The sequence below is a fragment of the Streptopelia decaocto genome, assembly GCF_964273445.1.
Source record: "Streptopelia decaocto genome assembly, chromosome: 2".
NCBI classification, from domain to species: Eukaryota; Metazoa; Chordata; class Aves; order Columbiformes; family Columbidae; genus Streptopelia; species Streptopelia decaocto.
In genome coordinates, this window is record NC_138655.1 from 51,570,494 (window position 1) to 51,587,170 (window position 16,677).

General features: G+C 38.0%; 1 protein-coding gene across 1 annotated transcript in view; it reads left to right on the plus strand.

The window, feature by feature from the left end:
* Nucleotides 1-6,858, plus strand: part of SMCHD1 (structural maintenance of chromosomes flexible hinge domain containing 1) — an 86,107-nt gene extending 79,249 nt beyond the window's left edge. Inside the window, exons 44-48 of the mRNA XM_082046578.1 lie at nt 426-496; nt 2,189-2,360; nt 4,409-4,567; nt 5,289-5,406; nt 6,452-6,858. Coding sequence (XP_081902704.1) covers nt 426-496; nt 2,189-2,360; nt 4,409-4,567; nt 5,289-5,406; nt 6,452-6,557 — 626 coding nt within the window. The 3' untranslated portion in view covers nt 6,558-6,858. The remainder of the gene's footprint in view (nt 1-425; nt 497-2,188; nt 2,361-4,408; nt 4,568-5,288; nt 5,407-6,451) is intronic.
* Nucleotides 6,859-16,677: the final 9,819 nt, after the last annotated feature.

Sequence of the window (16,677 nt, forward strand, 5' to 3'; positions counted from 1 at the left end):
GTTTTTTTTCTTTGATAGCACAATGAATATTAAGAAACATATTAAGAAACTGAGAACACAATTCAAGGAGGACTTAAAAAGATGTAATTCATTTAATTTCCTAAAACTTGGCATTTTATTATGTCTGTCTTCATAAATGTAAATAGAAAATATCAAGAGAATACTTTGGTGGAAAATAGTCAATTATGCCATAAGGCAATTAAATGTACTAAATGTTTTTCTTTATGAATTCTTTGATGAAAACAGAAGATTGCATATTTATCTCCACCTCAGAATAAAATTTTGTTGAAAAAATGTAATGGACATGGCATTTCCCCTGCACTTATCTGAAAAGCTATAATAATAATGGCTCAGAATTGATTTTTCAAAACTGAAGTTATTTTGTAGCAGAGAAATTTCATGGTTCAAAAAATTAAATTTTTCAGTGTTTGGGATGCTCTTGGGTGACACTATCATTATAGATAACTTGGATGCTGCCAACCATTACCGAAAAGAGGTATGTTTCAATTATTCTTGATATTTTTTAAAGCAAATATATTGCATAGCTATCTATTAAATACATTACAAACCTAGAATAATTGCCAAGATTAATGCTGCATTAGCTATAACTGTGCATATTGTCTGTAAGCCTCAATGGACTTACGAGTGAATGAAATCGTTATTATTGGCATTGACAAAATTACCTCTGTTAAACAAATTCCATTATGTTAATGTTGCCATGAAGCATAAGACCCATGTTTTTACAGACAAGCATCTGTAGTTTTGCTGCTAAACGCAAATTCTTTACTACTTTCCTAGTCCCTGTATGTATAATAAAACACAGGAGTTTGAGGCACATGATGAAATTTCAGATCCGCTCAAATGACTAAGATCTTGATGGGGAACTTACTAGACCTTTCTGTGACCCATTTTATTTAGGTTTAATGGGACACATTTAGCAGCCAAGAGTCTCTGAGGAAGTTCTGACACTGGGTGCTTTCTGTTTCAGCTTATGAGGCTGTTAGAATTGAAATAATGATTCAGCATCAGGATGTAGAACTGTATTGATTAAACATTAATCTCTTGGGCCTGGATATACTTATTTTTTCCGCTCTGCAGAAGTATGTGAAATTGTACTGCAAGGTGTTTCTTGAGAGAACAACAAATTAACAGGGAACCTCTGGTGGCATCTAAAATGGGTTGCCTGTTTCATTCTTTCACAGTTCAGCAGGGATTTACTGCTCTGGGCCTGACCAGCTCTTTTACTCTGTGATTCCATTCCCTTTTTATTGGCTACCACTAGCTGGTAACCTGGGAACAAGGACTGTCTTGAATGTTTCCAAAGAGTGTCTCAGATACATGGATATAGTCATAGTAAAAAAAAAAAAAAAAAAAAAAAAATTAATATTTTGGTTATTTTTTGTGTTATAACCATCTCAGTGTCCATTAAGTGAACAAATAGCTACCATTTTTCAACTGTGAAAACTGTGTGCTTCATTCATCAAAAAGTATATACTTTTTACTGTAAAATCAAACAGAAGAGGCAGGAGAGTCAGATCTCAGTTGTTGATCAGTGTCAGGAGACTGACCGTCTGTGTCTGTTCAAGAAAATGAGTTTGTATATGTAGTCATTTCTTAAAATGACATCTGGGTCATTTCACTTGGTTAGTCTGTTACCCCATTAGTTTGAGTCACCCCACTACCAAGTGAGTTTCATCGACTATATGGAAGTTTTATTGAATATGTTGATAAGAAATAAATCTGGGATTGTAGATGATTAACATCTTGTTGATTAAATAAAGCTATGTTCATCAAATAATTGAGTAAGTGCTCACATGCTCACATTTTTTATCAACGCTAATATTCATTTCCAATACTTCATAGTACATGTTGATAATTATCTTTTTCCCAGTATAGATCTAAATTTTGTCTCCAGACTTCTGTTTATATTTGAGGACACATAAACCCTCCAAAAATATAGTTTTCACTACCATCAGCAGTACTGTTTAATTTTAATAGATATTTTCTATTACTTAAAAGCAAAAGTCATGAAATGTCATTTCATAAAATATGTTCTCATTAGAGCACAAGCTGTGTTGTAGCTGTAGTTGAAAGGTACAAAGCTTCACAACAGCATTGCTGAAAACTTAGATTTTTTTTTTTTTCCCATGGAATTACTGATTTAGTATCACTTTTTATACCTGTGTAGGTTGTAAAAATTACACATTGCCCTACTTTGCTGACTAGGGAAGGAGACAGGATTCGCAGCAATGGAAAATTTGGAGGCCTTCAGAATAAAGCTCCTCCAATGGACAAACTCAGAGGAATGGTATTTGGAGCACCCATTCCAAAACTTTACTCTGCTTTCTCTGGACAGATAGGTGAGTTAATGAAGTCATGAAAATACAGAACTTCCAAAATTATATTGCTTGCCTGTGTTCATTATTTTTGTATGTAATACAGAAAGGAAAACTTAAATTTAGCATAAAGTTACTTTAAGAAATATGACCTGTACAATATCCTGATTGTGTATTTCCCTTGTCTTAAAAGCTGTAGCTATTAAGTATACTGAATTAAAAAATAATAATCATGAGAGATTCCCCTTTTTCTTAGTCTTATTAAAGAAAGAGCATAAGCAGTGGTGATCATTCAAGCAGCAGGCATGAGAAGCTTGAGCTGATTGAATTCCAGCATCCTTGAGAAACAGAAGTTTCAGGTGTTTCTTCTCTGGAAACACCATACATCAATTTAGAATTTCTTACTGTGCAAGTAAGCTCTGTGAAGCAGTGGTAGAAAAATTCCTGTTCTCATCAGTCATGCACAACTTCTTCTACATTATTTCTCTAACAAGAAGGTACCTTATATTTCCTGTGGGATCACTTATGTTTCATTATGTGCTTGGATTCTTCCATTCAGAATAAAGGTTATAAATTAAGTTAAAAGATGGCAGCTTCTGACATGTAACAGCTGACCTGACTGATTTGTAAAACATTGAAGTCTTATTCACAAATGAGGTTGTTCTTAAATACTTCATTTTCACAAGAAAGGACGTGAAGTTTTTCCACAACAGTATTCTTAGAGTGTTCAGTGGATAGGGGTGAGGGGAGAACAAGAGAGAGAGAACACATGCACTTGCTGGAGTAGCCTTATATATGAGCAGACTACTTAACATCGACCAGCTGAGGGAGAAAAAAAGAGTAAAAAGATCTTCCCTAGGCATTTTGGTAAAAATGTATTACATGTAGGAAAAACATACTAAGCATTTCAGCTACAGACTGAAATATGCTGCTTTTAGCACACTTTATATTTGTCTATCAACACATGTTCAGTTGCTGAACTCGGTTATTATCCAGTGGGAATTAAATTGGAATTGTCTATAATTTAGTACAGGAACAATCATGGTAGAAGAAAAGAGCATGTTTTAATTTCACTTGGATAGTTACTAGGCATTTAAAGGAAAATAATAGTGACATTCCATATAAACGACAGAACCTCGTTTCACAAGACTTGTTTTGAACTGAATTTTAGCCTTAACATGAGTTGTGACTTGCTGCTCTTCTGTATTTGTAGCATGAAAGTAGTCACTTAAACTATGATTACACTGACAAGGTACTTTTACAATAAACTGTACTAAGAATTTACAGTGCATTTTGTCAGTCTGCAGTAACTATCTATGTGAATGATTTCACCCTGTGGCAAATATAAGGTAATTTAGTGTTCAGTTAAGCTTTGTGCAAGCTACCTCATATTCACCACAAAGTAAAATGAATGAGACTTGGCTAACATGCTTGAACAGTTTATTACAGAATCACAGACATATTCATTCAACACCTGAGCAAACTAAAATTCTTCCTCTTAAATGTTAAAAGAGGAACAAAGTTTGTTAGCAAAATATGCCCTTGTTTACCTGAGTGTGCTGCTGCTGTTTCCTTGTTTAAATTTCCATAGGTGGGACAAAGTGAAGCTCGGTAAACATTCTCTTGTGCCACAAGGTGGACTAGAATTCAAGTCAGTAATACAAACTTTGGTTTCATAGCACTAAAAGTCGAACGTACTACAAATACACTTAATGGCATCAAAGATAGAAAATGGAGCTTGGAGCACACAAGCGAGATGATGTGTAAAGAAATGGCTGTTTGCCATGTAATTTTTAGAGTTCACTGGTACTTCACTGTAATCTAAGATACAGGCTTGAAAAGAAAAGAGGAATCGAAATATTGGATGTGATTTTTTTTTTCAGTCTTTGCAGTCATTTTAACAACAGCCACTGACCTACTATGAATTTGGGTGGGTTTTTTGAAGTAGTGCTTTTGAAAGACATGTTTTCTTGTGACTGTTATATATTGTCTGGATTGTATTTGATAGCCTTCTAACTCAAAATGACCACTTATTTACTGTTTTGTGTTTTATTATTTTATTCTTCAATTAGATCTTCTTCAGCAATACCGTGCAGCAGTGGTAAAACTCGATAATGTGAACCAGGAACTTGATTTACATTTGCAGACTCTTAACACTCCAGAAATGCAACAGAAAAAAAAGGAACTTGCCGAACAAGAGAAAAGCCTGAAGGAAATAGAACAAAAATTGGGTAGGTTATTGTATTACATTTTTGGTGTCCTAAAGGAGGAGAACTGTTAACTGCATCCAGATGTATTCTACTCTTGCAAACTAACAAATTCAGACTATGAAGGAAGGTTGTTAAAATTATTTAAGAGTTTAGAGATGTCTCATTTTAAGGAAATGATAGAAAAACTGTTTGTAGTATGATGCTGTGGATATTGTCTAGGCCAGCACTGCCCTGTAATGTGGTCAGATAATAAAAATGTGGTCACTTGATGTCTTGTGAACATGAAGCTATGATCTCACTAATACGAGATTATATAACTATTAGTCAGACTGGCCCAAAGGTAGAGAACATTGACATTTGTTTTGAAAAGACTGCCTAGTAAAGAGCTGAATTGCTTTTGCTAGGGAAACACATTCAAAACATTGTACTATTAAAAGAAACACTCCTAATTCTGCAAGGCTAGTATTTCTTAGTTAGAAATTGGGGTTTTTCTCAATATAAAATAATTTACTATATTTCAAGATATATTTTTTTAAAACGCAACATTTTCTCTGTGGCAACTGTAAATATAGCAGATGGTTTTACTTGTCATCTTTGAACTCGGTTTCAGACAAAAGGTGACTATAAAATTAATGGCATTTCTAAAGCCTTACTTCAGGAGTTTACTGTTACAGGGCCCATTTATAACCAATAGGTTTTTGTGGTTCTTATTAATTTGTTCTTACTTGCAATGTTTTCATAGGTATGACTCCATCAGATAAAGTCACTGAATCAGTACTTCAGCCTGTAATGATAGAATTGTGTGACACCCCCATTCCTACCAAAAGAATGCGAAGAGAAACAGTAAAAAAATTGTATAAGTAAGTCTATTGTGAATCTAGTAATTACTTTCCCATATCCTGAACTGAAACTAAAAACTAGTTTGTTTGTTTGCATGGGAGATTATTTTTTAAAATTCATACTTGTATACAATAACCAACAATGAGTAGAGTTTGCATAAGGCTGATTTTCAAGGTAAATTTTATTTCCTTTAAAGTTTCTGCTCTTATTTAAGCTTGATATAAAGATTTGCTTGCTAATTCTGATTCTATTTCTCTTTATGAACCGACTGATTGGCATCTTTGTGCATTTGCGTTCCCCATATTTTCTGCTATATTCAACTCTGTTATACCTCATAAATATTTGAAATATAATAGCTCAGCCTGTAAACATTTTAAGATTCAATATCAAACACTGGGCAGATGAACAGAGGAAGAATTACTCTTACAGAACAGAGAAATAATCATTCTTATATAACGTCTTCTAAGTAACTGTCTGAGGTGAGGTGATTATAAAGTATTTAACACAGTTTTCTCTTCACCTGTGTGTCTACTACATTGCCTCTGTGGCTAGTGAATATTTGTACACACAAAATAAAATCAGGGAGATTTGTTAAATCTGTATGTTTAAAATGACGTGGAACTGAGTTTTCCATTTCTCATGTTTCTCCTCATGACTGCATCATTTTCTTTGCTGAACAATGGTCATGTTTTTGAAATTATTTACATCTCAGTTGTGTCTTGTAAATCTCTACGTTTTCACTACTATCTTATTACTATTTACTGCTTACTATCTTCACTATTATTTTACTATCTCTTTATTATTTATATTTGTTATTATTTTAATTATCCACACATAGAACTTAAGTGGTTATGTATTTAAATCCATGTTAGCCTGATGCTATTCCTAATTTTAAGAAAATAATTATAAGAAGCTCTGCACAAATATGGGGTTTGTAATATTTATGTTAGTGGGAGCTCTGTGCTTTGCATCAATTATATCAACAAGACATAAATAAAAAAGACATAATATATACATGGAAAAAAGGTCTTGGCTTATAAGCTACTGTGCTATGTTTTTGTTTAGCTCTGAAGAATGGATCTCCTCTACCGCAAAGAAGCAGCAGCAGCAGCAAACACTGCAAATGTCGCCTGCAGAACTTAATGGAACGTCACGAAAAAGAAAGGCATAGACTGATAAGACTTGCTGGAAATAGTTCTGTATTAAAAATGTGAATATGTTCAATTAAAGGAAATATTCATGTTGTATTACCCATTGCTATGAAGATTTTTATACTGATAGAAGATATAAGTGTATTTCAGTTAGTAGTAACAAAAATTTAAGTATTTAACATTGATAGCCTAATTTTTTTAGAATTAATTTTCACTTCTAAAAGCTTTCAGAGTTTTTATGTTCATGTGTGAAAAAAATATATCCTTTTTTATTTATGAAAAAAATCAATCTTTTCAATAAAACTGCTTCAATAGAAAGCACTGCCAGTATAATCAATTTTAATAATTAAGTCAACAGATTGTGCCATGAAATGAGATTTTTCCATTTAAAAGCATCCTTGGCTGTCTTGTGGAAGAGAACTTTCTAGATTGCTCCTTTTTGATGCATGAGGTGTCAAGGTAATACCAATCTAAAATGGAAGGTTGAAGCAGCAATATACTGAGATTTAACCACAGCCATTTGTAGAGTCTTCAGACAGTTAACAAGAAGACAGTATCTAAGGCTATGACCAAGGTGTTCACATGGGAATTCACATCTCCTTCAGGCAGTGCCATTGGACAAAACAAAGCAGTACCTGGTGAGTATGAAAAGTATAACATGTTTACCGGGAGGCTCTTTTATGGATTGGAAGAGTGGTGAGAAGGGATACTTCATGCGTGCAAATAAGATGCATATAGTACCAATGCTAACCACTTTTCAGTATCTCTATTACCACGACGCTCATAAAAGACTGTCACTGCTTAAGCAGATCAAAAGTTCATCCTAAAATTGGTCCTTGATACCAAAATGTAACCAGGACAGAAGGATTTAAGTAGGAAACAGTAATATCACAAAGGAAAAAGAAAAATCTTTGCAGCTCAACTGTGTGTATGCATGTAAGAGTTGAAAATGGACACTTAAGCTGGAGCTAAAATAATTGTGTTGGGAAACTGTAGGTATCTGGAGAGAATTTTACTATATAAGGCTGTCTCCAGCTTTAAAAGAAAAAAAAAAAATGTGGGCTTTCATATATACCTAAAGAAAATTAAAGTTTTCCATGTTTTAAGACACAGAAGTCTTAACATGCTAGAGAAAGTATCCAACAAGTGAGACCAAAAAAAAAAAAAAAAAAAAAAGAGGGAGAGTTAAAGATCTAAATCACAAGGATTTTTGTAATGTACAAGGCAGAAAAGGACCAGATACAATTTCATCCAGGCTCAAAGTGAGCAGTTAGAAATAGGCTCGATTGGGTGAAAAAGAGCAGGCAAGAGTAGGAAGCTAAACTTGAGACAGTATAAAACTATTATTTGAAGCTACGTAAAGAAAGAACATAGCAGATGATGGTGTTCAAAGATGTGGACATGTTGGTTCACACCGGCCTCAAAGAATTTCTGCTTTGGAATGAAAGTTGATATCAAACCTACTGATTTATACACACTCAGTAACAAGCTTTTTATGTATAGCTTTTCTGAAAAGGGACGTTAAATGTGAAAAGGCATGATGGCATCCTGCTGGCAGTTGCAGAATGCCAGTTGCTGGTGCACGTCTGTGACATTTCTAATAAAATGAAATTTAGCCAAATTCAGGAGGATTTAAGCAGTGCATTCTATCTCTGGTGGAAGGTTCTCCCAAACTTTTTATCTTAAAGATAGCCTTATTAATGTATAAATCAATTTGTCCTGTTCTTAAAGAAAATAAATATATTCAAGTATAACATGTAGCATCACCCCAAAACTATGCTAGCCCTGCCTCAGCTCTTTTTCCTGTTTTTCAGCGCTAAATTTAGACATCAAGACTTGAACCAGGCAGCCATGATGGATGGTTTGCCACTTAAGGAATTGTTCCACCACACCAAGCTACTCAGTGGTACTTGCTATAAATGCATTTATTTGAGTTCTGATGTCTGCCTAGCCTCCACCTCCAACCTCTGGATGACCCTGAATCTTGTTTGGTTAAACACCTACTCTAGCAGAAATGTTTCTCTTGGAAATCTGGTGGTCAGTATAGGCACTACGAGCATCATGTATCTCCCTGCTGGAAGAAGCAAACAGGAAATGAAGGATGAAGTCCAGAGTTGTGCAATAGCTATCAGAGATTTCAGGATATCTCACCAGGGAATCTTCAGGATTTTTCAGCAGTGATTGTGGGTTATTGCAGTGCAAGTTACTGCTTTCCATAGCTGTTTAGGGCAGCTGATTTGGTCCTGACAAAACACTCAAGCTCTAAAGGTGTCAGTTTTTTTCTTTACCCTTTCTTTATTCTGTAACAGCAAGCTAGGGACCAAAAAATAGAGTGTGCGTATTGTCCTCGCTGACTTCACAAGGGGCTGGTGGAGAGTGATGCCGGGAATGCAAGAGACAGTGATTCTGGCTGGCGCCTGAGCCAGCCCATGGGAACAAGGAGCTGGTGTCTCATGAAGGCTGGAAGCAGCTCTGGGTGGGAAAGAAGAGCTGCTGCTCCGCCACAGGGAGATGGAGCAGGAGCTCAGGAGGGCTGGGCGGTGATGGGCTGGAGCAGTGGGCTGCAGGCACACCAGGCCAGGCCCTGACTGTGCTGCTGCCAGTGGCACCAGCTGCAGAGCAGGGCTGGCTGGGAGTCCCCTGAGACCCAGGGAGGCAGGAGCAGCTGGCAGAGCCAGGCAGGACAGGCAGCACCTCCTAGGCGCAGGCAGGCAGAGCGAGTTCGGTTTCTTTGGTTCAGCTGGTTAGAAGGGAAGCTGAGCACAGATGGAGCTTTGCTAGCAGGGGGAATGGGGATGGAAGTAAGAGTGCCTCCTCCAGGCCACACCTTCTCCTGTTTTCTCCCACAGAGACGCTTGCATGGTGATGGTGTCTGCAGTAGGCACTACTGTACAAGGGCCTGTCACTGTACCCTGTCAGGTAGGGGGCCCATTTCTGTGCCAAATGACCACATTCCATGCAGTGGGCTTTGTACCGCACCTCTCACAGCATTTTCCTGCTCAGAAGGTAGATTAGATTTCCCCCATTGAAAGACCTGAGACCTTGCCCTTACACCAGCTTGCAGCTATTGTTGCTCCCCACCCCATCAGAGCCCAGTATCATGATGGAGTATGCTGGGCTCATCAGTGAAGATGGAAGTTAGAGAACCTGTCACTTCAGCAAGGAGAGACAGGGAGCTGCAGCTCTGTGGTGTAAGCAGCTGAGTGGGACAGGGAACCTCTAGTAAAAGTGTATCAAGAGGAAACCTAATGTGGGTCCTGTGCCTGGGCTTGTCTCACAACTGTACTTACCTTCTTCCCAGTCATCTCCCTCTCTTCAGCAGAGGAGCAAATGTTAATGGCAAGGCTTTTTTCTTTCACCCACCACATAAGGACCATAGCTTGACTCAGTGCTTAAGTTCTGTTTCCTCTAGGCTGGCATGTACTTCTGTGCTTTCTGCTTTTCCTCTGTAACCCAGTGATGCTGATCAGTAACAAGTTCTTCCTTTACAGCCCCACCATCAGTACCATGGCCCCGGCTCCACAACTCTACCATCCCAGTATCGCCACCTCCCCTGGTACTTCTCCAGCCACATGCATCTCATCCACGACTTCCTTCTGGCTCCTCCAAGACCTCTCTGAGTCCTGTTGTCAGCCAGGTCTCCAGTTCAGGGAAGGAGCAGTATGGAGGAAGGAGGAAAGGATGCCCAGGGCGGTGAAAGGAAGGCAGAGCAGTAAGCGAGGCAGTGAACCACTGCAGAGCGATGCTCTGCTATCACTATGTCAGTAGCCTGGATGAAAAACACAGCCCTTCCAAATGTCCATTGAGACACTTTGTGAGACTTGAGCAGTGTAATTACTGAACATTTTGCTCTGAAGCCTCCAAAGTAGGTGCATATTTGATGAAGCTTAGTTTATATTGCTATTCTGAACTCCATTTCAACTAAGCTGGTCAAGAGATTTGCAGTAATCATTGATGAGAGGTCCATGTTGTCAGTTGCTCACAACAGGCGGACAGGTAAGTTGTTTGTTTTTTTCAGGGATGCAGTGCCTACAGGTTCATTTTACAGTTATTTCTCCATCCTTTTTGCTGTTTGTTTGTAGATAACTGGGATCCAGTAGTTCAGTTGAGAGGGAAATGAATCAAACTCAGTTGTCCTTGATGAATGAAGCTCAGCTCAACCTTAATTGCACACACAGACTTGGGCTTAGGGTTAGGGTTCTGAAAGCCACAAACCTATAGCTCCAGGGAAACGAGGTATGAAAAAGGCCTTCCAAGGGGAGCAGAGCACTGCACCAATATTGTTCCCTCCACACCTTTCTCATCTGGGCCATCCATGCATGTGGGGTCCTTGGACTGTGAATAGCTTTGTCAGTACTGTTAATATCTCCATCAATGACAGAGACAGTGGGATTGAGTGCACCCTCTGCAAGTTTGCAGACAACACCAAGCTTAAGTTGACGACATCTCTTTGCAGGGGGTTGGACAAGATGACCTTTAAAGGTCCCTTCCAACCCAAACTATTTGATGATTCAAAGAACTCCATTTTACTTGGTGCTGCTCAGGTCTTTGAAGATTCATTAAAATTTAATATTAGTTGTTTAGGCAAATATTATACCATTCCAGGAGTCAGTTTGTTCAAACTTTCCATTCTTTCTTGTTAATCCTAACAGTCATTTTCTATTGATAACTTCATCCTCTTTCATCAGAGTCTGTGTTTTCTGACTCCTCAAGTGTACTTTTTTTTTTTAAGCAAAGAATACAGCATTGTTTTTAAAGGTCTTTTTTTCATCTCCTTTCCAAGCCAGTGGAACAGGGGTTCTTAATCAAAGAATTTTATGATTATACAGGGTGTTTCAAAAAGGTGTACCCATTTCAAAGCAGTATACTTCACGATGGCAACATGTTATAATTACACAAAAACTTACAAACAGTTTAATGAGTTATCAGACTCTAATTACTTGAAACCCTATGGCCTGCCCTTTCAAGTGATAGGAGTTTCATTTATGGGCAGTTCGAGGTTGCAGAGATATAGTGATTTCAATTTGGGTCCATCTTTTTGAAACGCCCTGTAGAATGGGGCGGGGGTTGTGGTGGTGTCATTTTATGGACATTTAATAAAGCAGTAGTAAGGAACTGTCATTAAAATTTTGTCTTCCTTCACGCATCAACGTTTTCTGCCAATAAATTCCACTGCCAAGTTGTTTTCATCTTTAAGAAACAAAGCTGGGTAAAATTGTGTTTGATTAGCACAGAGCAAGTACAATCATTTCCACTGAGGCAACCACCACAGGACAGATCTGCAGTCAATTCCTTGTCACTTGCCAGGATGTAGACCAGTATGGGAGAAGCCCAAATTAGTTTTAGTATTTTCTTTTTTTTAAAAAAAGTCTGTTTGCTTATCCTCTAGGAATTAAAACACATTTTCCTGATGGTAGCAGTAACGGTATCCTTCAGTTTGAAGTAGCTCTTAGCCTCCCTTTCTGCCGGTTTCTGGAAAGGGTGTATCCAGTGATTTTGACATTCCTGCCACACCAGATCATCTCCCCAGGCTTCAGCAACAGGGATCATTTCTGTTTCATAAAAAGTATAGGCTCACATGTGCACACACACATAAAGATATATATGTGCATCCATACATATAATTCCTCTACTATTCTGTATTTCCATAAATGGGCTCTTCCACACCCACTGTGACCACGGAAATGCATAAAATTGCAACAGAGCTATTGTGTTGACTAGATGCACTCCAGCTGCACAGATAGTTCATCGCTGCCCGTGTTGCAGGTCTTCTCTGCGACACAATGGTTCCAAGGAATAGAGCAGTCTCAGCTTTAGCAAAGAAAAATTACTTATACATGTGTACACATAACTGAATGCAATTTTATTTTAAACCAACCTATATATAAAACTAAGGAAAATTTTCAGATATTAGAGGCAAACAACAAGCACCTTCAATTTGCAAATATATTGATTCCACAATTTTACTGTATGCTTAGTTGACGGGTTCTTACAACTCTCACTAGTTTTTATAAGACTATTTTCTTTCTAAAGAAATCTCCACCCGTTGCTTTGCATGTAATTTTATAGTACACTAGCAGCTAGCTGTTTATAACTACAATATTTAGGCCCTGTTTGTATGCATACAATCAAGCACATATGTAGTTTGCAACAGAAATGGGTCACAAAGAATAGACCTTTCTTCAATTTGCCAAAATTGAAAATATTTTACAACACCAGAACTATTTCTTACCCAGTCTTGCACAAGAACAAATTATGTAAGATTTTTTTTTTTTTTTTCATCCAGTAACACAGTCCAAGAATTTTTACCTAAACTCTATAATATTCACTCTTTTTAGAAAAGGAATGTTACATTCTAGCCGCTTGAAAGACATTTAGTGGACTATAATTTCTGATTATCTATGCCCTCTTTATCTCTCATCCTATAAATTTGGCCAGCCAACTAACCAAATCATGCAAGAAATACACAAATGGTTGCACTCAAGCCTAATTTCTAGAATGGGAAAATTACTTTGTTTTCCCCCAATGTGCTTGTATTTTTGGAAGAATAGTGAACCAATTAACTAACTGTGGCAACCTCTCATTTATCATTTTTCACCAAAAAAATTGGTAGGTTAAAAAGTTACTCAATTAAAAAAAAAGAAAAGGATTCTTGAATTAAGAGTTGCTACTACTTTATTTAATGGAAATGACACCAAAAAGCTAAAAGTTAACTTTTTCCAGTAAACAGCTAGTGAAAACAAGTATTTCATACTATACGCAGGTCCTGCTTTTATCACGTTCTTATGACTAGATCCAAATTGTAGTAGAGAACTGAAATGGCGGTATCATAAAATTAGTACATAATTAAAGACTGCCTCATAATAAACAGGCAAGGTTTGTCTTACTTTCGAGAACCTGTCTTTTTAACTCTCAGGATCTTTTAGCACATGTATGTATATAGTAATGACTGAAATTAATGACTGCCATGTTGGAAGATACAGATCGCAGGTCCAGCTCTGCTCAAGCTGGAAGAGCTGGTTGTGCAAGAGGAAGATTCCTGACAGCATGAGGAATGCAGTGAATTCTTCTGAAACAATGGAGGAGGTCGTTCTGCAAGTTGCTCAAGAGCTTCTTTTCTTCAGCAGGGTCCTGGGGCGATTCTAGGACAGAGGATGTCCTGTGAAAAGTGAGAAGGGATGGTTAGAAGTCCTCACAATGTTAGGGATATCTGGCAGAAGCAGTCCTGAGTAGTTTCAGTAATGCATACCAGAGCCAGCTCGGTGACGGGAAATCAAAGCAGAGCCGCTGAAGTGGAAGCAGACTGAAGACTGGTAGACAAGCGAGAAGCCTCGCATGCTGAAATTGAGCCTGCTTCTGTTGCAAATGGTAATTTTAGCAGATAAATTGGCTACAGAGAGCTGCCTTCAGTATAGCAACTTTATCTTCCGTCATCCACACCTGAATTGACCTGAAGGTAAAACAAGGCTGGTTGAGTCGAATTGCTGCACCAGAGCGGTAAAATCGGGGATGGGTTAGATCAGTTAACTAAGTTCTGGTGTGTTGCTGTTGCAGTGTGCTGTTAGGCAGACTTGTGCAAGCTTGCAAGTAGCCATCTCCTCCACTGGCATTTTAAGCACCGTTTTGAAGTTTGTAATTCCATTCTGAGTGGAGAGTCTTCAGATGCCAAAGGCAGTTTATTGTCATGCACAGCTTGAGAGGAAAAAAGTCCCTCTGAAAGTGGGTGGTCAGGCCAAGACTGACTTACCCATCTCCAGATGGAGATTTTATCTACCTGCAGAACTGAACTCGTCTGGGAGTCAGTATCAGGGCGTCCAACCTGTACGAGATTTGACCATTCTTGTCCTCCTTCTTACTTCGCAAACACTGTGTGCCCAGCAGGAGCACTGGCGGAGGGCTGTACTTGTCTCACACTGCACAAAGCCAAAAGGGATTTTACTTTTTCCTCTGAACTGTGATTGAGAGTAAACCTGTGATGCTGGTAGTGTCCCTTCTGCTCTACCAAACTTTACTGCCCACATGTGCCAAGATATTTCAAATATAGACAAGATCCCTCAGAGAAGTCTGAACGGAGGAGTGTGTTGGCAGGGAGAGGGGAAGTCTGGAAGTGATGGAGAACGCACAAGGAACCAGACATCAGTGGCTTTGAAACTGGGTCTCCCAAAAGAAGACCTCGCAGTTTGTGAGGCTTCTGTGTCTGGATGCTTTGAAGACTGAAGCAGCTTGGGGTATGGAGATGAACCAGGTTACTGACAGATGACTTCAAGAGCCCTCAAGAGACTCAGCTCTGTGGTAGAAGTTCCCTACAAGTAAATGGTGAAGGCAACAGAGAAGATGAGCAGAAAACCAGAAACTGCTGGAGTTCCTGAAAATAAAATCCCAGGTAACACCAAAGTGAAATCTGAACTGAGAGATGGACACATCTATCAACACTCAAGAGAGTTAGTGTCGTAGATCTATGGATGAGCTCACCAGTGAGACTCCTGACATGGACAGGTAGGCACAGTTTCAGGATTCTAGTGATTACACATTGCAAACCCTCAGTGCACTGTAGTTTCAACTTACTTATGCCAAATACCCTATTTCAAAAGACTTTTTACAGCCTACTTCTCCTCACATTTGTGATCACATAGCTTCCCTGAGTCACTGAAAGATCACAGAGAGAGAATAATTTTTAAACATTTAGTGGTATAATAAGCTGTTTTTCTTATGGGAAAGAAAGCACTTATTTTTTAAGATTTCCTGTCTTCCTTGTGGGGATTTTTGTGACTCTCAGAGCCAGAGCCGTCTAATCCCCAATTACTCAACCACCCACTGAATCACAGCGTGGGAATGGGGGTTCTAGGCTATGCAAGTCCGAGACATATTTTTATGTTAATATTTCAGAAGTGTAAGCAGTATTCTCTGGAAAATTAAGTGGACTTCAAGAACGAGAAAAAAACATAGATATATGCAGATACACTTTGTGCGCTTTACATACAAAATGCCAGGTATTCTGGAGAAGAGTTGTTCCTTATATATTGATACACTGATTTTTAAATCCCGTAAACACATTTAAAATGTTCGTGTTGATTTTTTTCCTCCTGAAGTGCTTTTAGAACGGTAATATATATGACTTCTGGTGTAAAGAAAGAATGGAAATGTTATTTTAACCAAATGTGTTGAAGTGCAAATAGCAAGTGAACTTCTGAACTCTTCTGTATTCCCTGAGGGTCTGGAGGTGTCTCTGCCAGACTTGGATAAAAAGCAAGACATGGATGCTTTTGTTAGAATTTTGGCAATAGAATTAATGGGAATTAACATGGTTTATTCAGATTTATTTATATTCCAACTTTTACATTCAGGATGTTACTGAAGAAATTTAAACCTCATTTATGATTCATGATGTTTAATCAAATGGTATATTTTCACACTATTTTTTTTCTTTTTGCCTTGTATCAGATGTATCTGCTCAATAGCAGAACCATGTTTTCAAGTGATCTGTCAGAATTGTTTCATATTTTAGATCTTCTTGCCCTCAGCAGATAAGAAAACTAGCATAGCCGTAAAACAAAGGATATTTGTGACTTATTTGTTTTAGAGCCCAGATTATCACTTCAAACTTGATTCCTCTTGAATAAGCGTTACTCAGTTTCTCTTCTGAAAGTTGCCTGTATGTAAGAGAGTAACCATGACCCTGTGTCAAATACATGGCACATGATAACACTATCAAAATAGAGGAATTTGGGGTCAAAGAGTTTGCTGGTTAGCTCTGTTGCCAAGACTGGCTGTTCCAGATCCTTATAAAGACATGCTGACACATCTATGTAGTGTGTCAAGGACCTGATGATATGGAGCATTTTCCACAGCACTGCCTGAAATGTGAGCCTTTCCTTTGTTGAAAAACTCTCCTGCATGTGCAGAGATTGCATGTGAAAAATAATAATGAAAAATATGCCATCTTCCTGGGGGGGTAAGAACTGGAAAGAAATCTGGGCTCTTTTTCCTGAGTTGGCAAAGCAGAAAGCAGTTCAGTGTTCTGCATTAAAATGCAATTTTGCAAAACACAATGCAGTTGAAACTTTGGGAATCTGCAAGTTTATTAATCGTTACCTTGTTCTTTTGTTCTCAGCTTTCAGAATGTTTCTGAATCTCAAAATC